Source organism: Drosophila willistoni, assembly GCF_018902025.1.
Source record: "Drosophila willistoni isolate 14030-0811.24 chromosome 2R unlocalized genomic scaffold, UCI_dwil_1.1 Seg167, whole genome shotgun sequence".
In the NCBI taxonomy this organism is placed as follows: domain Eukaryota; kingdom Metazoa; phylum Arthropoda; class Insecta; order Diptera; family Drosophilidae; genus Drosophila; species Drosophila willistoni.
This window is the reverse complement of record NW_025814050.1, coordinates 9,994,915-10,000,000: the sequence shown is the minus strand read 5'-3', so window position 1 is coordinate 10,000,000 and position 5,086 is coordinate 9,994,915. Positions and strand designations below refer to the sequence as shown.

At 33.3% G+C, this 5,086-nt stretch overlaps 1 protein-coding gene across 1 annotated transcript in view; it reads left to right on the top strand.

The window, feature by feature from the left end:
- The window catches only part of LOC6644450 (adenylate cyclase type 3), an 11,027-nt gene extending 6,164 nt beyond the window's left edge, over positions 1 to 4,863 (top strand). Inside the window, exons 9-17 of the mRNA XM_002067170.4 lie at positions 1,216 to 1,475; positions 1,542 to 1,905; positions 2,060 to 2,357; positions 2,440 to 2,512; positions 2,574 to 2,649; positions 2,712 to 2,937; positions 3,007 to 3,089; positions 3,995 to 4,450; positions 4,518 to 4,863. Of these exons, the coding sequence (XP_002067206.1) occupies positions 1,216 to 1,475; positions 1,542 to 1,905; positions 2,060 to 2,357; positions 2,440 to 2,512; positions 2,574 to 2,649; positions 2,712 to 2,937; positions 3,007 to 3,089; positions 3,995 to 4,450; positions 4,518 to 4,733 (2,052 nt within the window). The 3' untranslated portion in view covers positions 4,734 to 4,863. The remainder of the gene's footprint in view (positions 1 to 1,215; positions 1,476 to 1,541; positions 1,906 to 2,059; positions 2,358 to 2,439; positions 2,513 to 2,573; positions 2,650 to 2,711; positions 2,938 to 3,006; positions 3,090 to 3,994; positions 4,451 to 4,517) is intronic.
- The last annotated feature ends 223 nt before the right edge of the window (positions 4,864 to 5,086 follow it).

The window sequence follows — 5,086 nt, the reverse complement described above, 5'->3', positions numbered from 1 at the left end:
TGTGATAGTAAAAGTTTAATGTTAGTGGTAGGGAGATCAAGGCTTTAACTTTACCCTCTAAAGTATGCAAAGAATTTACTGTTTTCAACAAATTTATAAACTGTCTATAAAAAATTTTTGCATCCATTCCATCCATTGCATGCATTCTCCCTGACATTTGCCCCAGATTTGCTTCCGAGTAATTAGGTATATATATAAGTAGAATGCAAATTATGATTAGATTAATTATTAATCATAATTATGAATTATAAATACGTTGTTTTACTTATAAAAATGTCATTAACTTTTATAATCCTAGTAAAAATGCATTAAGTCTTAGTAAGTAGAATAAAAATTGTCTATAGGCAAATTTTGCAACTTGGACTATTTGTTAGCTAAGAAACATTGCAAAACTAATTACGATTTACAAAAAAAATGAAATTGTTCACTTACTGTTGCATACTTAAGGGGAAATTTCCGATTTTAGAGGCTATTAAAAACAAGTGAGTGGGGAATGCCTTAGGCTTTTGAATTATAACATAGATCATCTAAATGTTTCCTAAAGGGTTATCATATCATCATCATCGAAGTATCATCTAAATAATAATCTAGGAAATCGCTTACTATTTCAGGGCTCTGTTAAATTGTCGCCCTTGTTTCAAATAATACCTTATTAAACCGCCAAAAAATCTTTGCTTTGGCCTTCTGTCAGTTCGAATGAAATGTAGATAATTTCGGATAAGCTTCAAGTTTTTTATATTTATTTATTAGAAAGAATCTATTAATCTAATGCAAGTTGTCCGTTGGAAAATCACTATAAATGTTTAAATTTCTATTTATGTACTTTTAACTAATGGGAAAAGATTGTTATTTTGTACGTTATCCTGTAAAAAGGATGGAAAATGACATGAAATGCTATCTGAATTACATAATTGGTTACTAGATTCTTTGTTTACATAAAATTAATTATCATATGAAAAAGTATATAGACAAAGGTTCAAGATCATTTAAAAAAAAGCAAGCAGTTTTCTTTAAAGAGGTTAAATTAAAGTTCATAAGAGATCATATTGTAATTATATATCACATTCGTAGAAGATTTTACATTCTTAGAAGTTTTGAGAAAATTTAAAGAGGATTTTGATTTATACAAATGAATTTCAAGAAGAATTTGAAAAAACTAAACTGTTAAACAGTTAAACAAAACATTTTGCAAATAATAAATATTTCCTTTTTTAGTTCGCTTCGCCGTGTGCCAAGAAAATCAATGAAACTCAGAGAGAAAATTCGCATAATGGTTCGAATGGTTCAACTGGCGGTGGATTAGCTACAACTGATGATAATGAGGCTACCTTAGATGATGAGGAACTATTGGCAGAGAGCGCCACAACCAATGGACAACATCTTACACCCGAAGCGGAAGATGAAGAGGAACAGGTTAAATTGGAGAATTTCAAGCAACGATTGAAAGACGAACTAGTCACTAGAGATGGACATGAGTGAGTTTTGGCGGCATAGATTCCTCTTAAATGTTTGTTAAATCTTTTAATCTTCTTCTTTGCTAGAAATCTAACCAAGGACACAAATATATTTTTACGTTTTAAGAATCCTCAATTGGAACAGGCCTATGCCATTTATCGGGAGCCATATAGTTCTCTGCCATTATTGGCTGCTTTGTTGGTTCAATGCATTGATGTTCTATATTCGTATTTGGTTTTGCCTCGATCCACATTGCATTTTATTAATATAGCCGCTCCTTTGGTACCCATTGCCATGCTGGTGGTGATTAGCATAGCGGAGAGCTTTAGCGGGATGTTGCCAAAGTTCTTTGTCGATGTTAGTAAACGATTCAATGACATTACCTTCGTGCGTGAACTGGCTGCCATAATTATAGCCCTTACCATTGGCCTTAGCAATGTCATCGACATGGTAAGCAATTGTATTGTGGTTTTGTTTTCTCTTGATTTCGGAGCGTGTTTAAGGGTTTGTCCCTGTGGTTTATTGATTTTCATTTGCATATCAATTTTTCTTCTATTTCACAATTTTTTATGTTACTTTTTTTTTTTTGTTGTTTTTGCTGCAGTTCTTTTTTGTCACCTTCCTGCGCACAGAGCATATTGTTAGCGAAAGTGAATTCAATGCCACGGCCAGTGAGGTTATAATGGTCGAGGATGGTGGTCAGATATTGGAAGAGGAGATGGCAACTGCTGAACACCTGCTACCGGAATCATTTGTCGAACAAATGCGCGATGCAGTGCCCACAGAGCGTGACCTTTATCCGTCCTATTTGAGTAATTTTGGTGTCTTAATATTAATTGCAATTGCCGTGATTGCCCAGCTCACGCACCTAACAAAAATACTATTGCTATTGTCTATAGCAGGTGAGTAACAATTGCCTAACAATTGAGTGTTTCAATTTAGTAATGAAAAATTGATTAAACTTTCTTTACAACCTTATTCCAGCTCTGCATTGCTATTTCAACATATTTATTATGCAGGATTTGTATGCCCTTGAAGATGATCTGGCACATCAACCGTAAGTTTTATTGTCTTATAGATTTAACCCATGTACATTCATCATTTTTCTAACTTTCCAGCATCATATCCACTCGTTATTGCGCCTCGGGTCTACTTTTGGTGGCCGCCTTGGCTCTTAGCACTTTGGCACGACATGTAAGTAAATATATTAATAATCGGCTATATACATATATTTCATTAATTTTTTTCTCATATAGATGGATCACGAGGATCGTGTGATTTTCAAGTGGAAAACAGAAGTGGCCGAACAGAAGGAAACCGCCAACGATATGCGTCAACGTAACGAGGCTTTGGTCTATAATGTATTGCCAGTTCATGTGGCTGAACACTTTATGAAGAACACAAAACGATCCCATGACGATTTATATTCCCAAAGTTATGCAGAAGTTGGCGTCTTATTTGCCAGTATGCCAAATTTTTCAGGTAAGACTAAATACTGTCGGCGAAATGAGTACATAAATAATTGTTTTATGTTTTTAAAACAATTTCTAGATTTTTATTCAGAGGAAACCGTCAACAATCAGGGTTTAGAGTGTTTACGTTTTCTTAATGAAGTCATCTCGGATTTTGATGCGGTAAGTGTTATTTATTTAATTCAGGAAAAGATATTTTAAGTCAAGAAAATCAGAATGAATATGATATAAAATAAATTAAAACAAATTTAACTGTCGCGCAAAAGAACAGAAATAGATATACAACAAATTAAAGTTAAACGTTTAAATTAAGTTTGTCAATTTTAATGGTTAAGGAATATTCTGTTTTTTCTTATTTATTTATTCTGTCATTATGTAGAATAAATGTCAAATTTTCTTTGCAAAACTTGAGCTAGAACCTCTATATGCAAGACCTTAAAACTAACGCCGTAGTCTTACTTTGAAAAGTGTATTAGTTTTTGAAGTTTATAACTTTTCTTTTTCACAAATTTGTTCACAAGTTTTTATTATCAAAAGAGAATTGAATTGGTGGCGATGTTCATTGCTCTCAGCTGGGAAATATTTGCAAACCAAACTCAAAATATCTTGGAAATATATGTTAGAACCATGTGATAATTATAACTATAACTAATTATAACTGAAAATAACGAAAGTAAAAACGAATGGAAGCTTGTGTCATTTAGAAAAACATGTTGCCAAAATGTATGTTTCTATTTGTAGTATCATTTGCTAGAACTACTTGAGAATTATACGGCATAAAGTAATAGAGTAATGTAATATAATGGCTAATATGTAGAGAATCTTCGTTTTATTCCGAACCTTGTGAGTATCATCATATTGTGAAGATATTAGTGACCTAATGTCACCATATTATTTTAAATAAAACTAAAATATTGGTTATACCCTTACCTCATAAAAAGAAATAACTGAGGCCACATTAATAACTTGACTTTGTAACTCTAATGATATAAAACTAAGGTGGAAACACTTTTAATTTCAATCCATCCGTTAATTATAATATTCATTTCTCTGATTTCTCTTTGCAGTTACTCGAGTTGCCACAATTTCAGGATATAATAAAAATCAAGACCATTGGCTCTACATATATGGCCGCCAGTGGCATTAATTTGCAACGAAATCTACGTACGGATGCCCCAATTACTGAACGTTGGTCCCATTTGGCTGTATTGGTGGAATTCGCTTTGGAACTGAAACATGCATTGCAGAATATCAATGAGCAATCGTTTAATCATTTAGTACTTAAAATGGGCATCAATCACGGCCCCATAACGGCCGGAGTAATTGGTGCCAGGAAGCCGCACTATGACATTTGGGGCAACACGGTGAATGTTTCATCTCGCATGGAGAGCACTGGCAAGGCAGGTGCCATACAGGTGACCGAAGAGACTTGCAATATCCTACAGCAATTTGGTTATACGTTTCTGCAACGCGGCCTTGTGGCCGTTAAGGGCAAGGGTCAGCTAATGACATACTATTTGCAGGTGAGTAAATGAGGTTTACATTCCAGAAAAGTTACGAAAATGATTAAAATTATGTTTTATTTTTCAGGGCAAATCACAATCGAATCCAGATCCTGCTGCCTCTGTGGAGTTGCATGCCGAGACAACAGAAACGCCACTGGAGTTAACCACAGAGCTTGAGGTCGATATAAAGACGCCGCTGTTGAAACTAAAGAATCCCGATTCTGCACCAACGGATGCTTCTGCCCCAGAATCATCGGTGGGCAATGGCAATGTTGCCGAATCTCAATCATTGTTAGAGTAAATTAATTAATTCCAAATGGTCATCTAAACAATGAATGTGAAACAAAGTTAACTGTTATACAACAAGAACAAGTGAGCATTATACGAAAAAGAAGAAGAAGAGAAACTGTTATACTTGCTATAAATTTGGTTTTGGCTACGTATTATTATGATTATTATTATTATTATATATAATATATATATTTATATATTCGTGTGATATTCTTATTATGCTATTTGCTAATTTTTTAGTTAAAAATTTAACAATTTGCTTTCTAAAAGTTTGTAAACTGTGTACCTAAACAAAAAAAAAACTTAAAAACAACAACAAAACGTATATATATATATATAGATATATATAACTACTAAGTATTT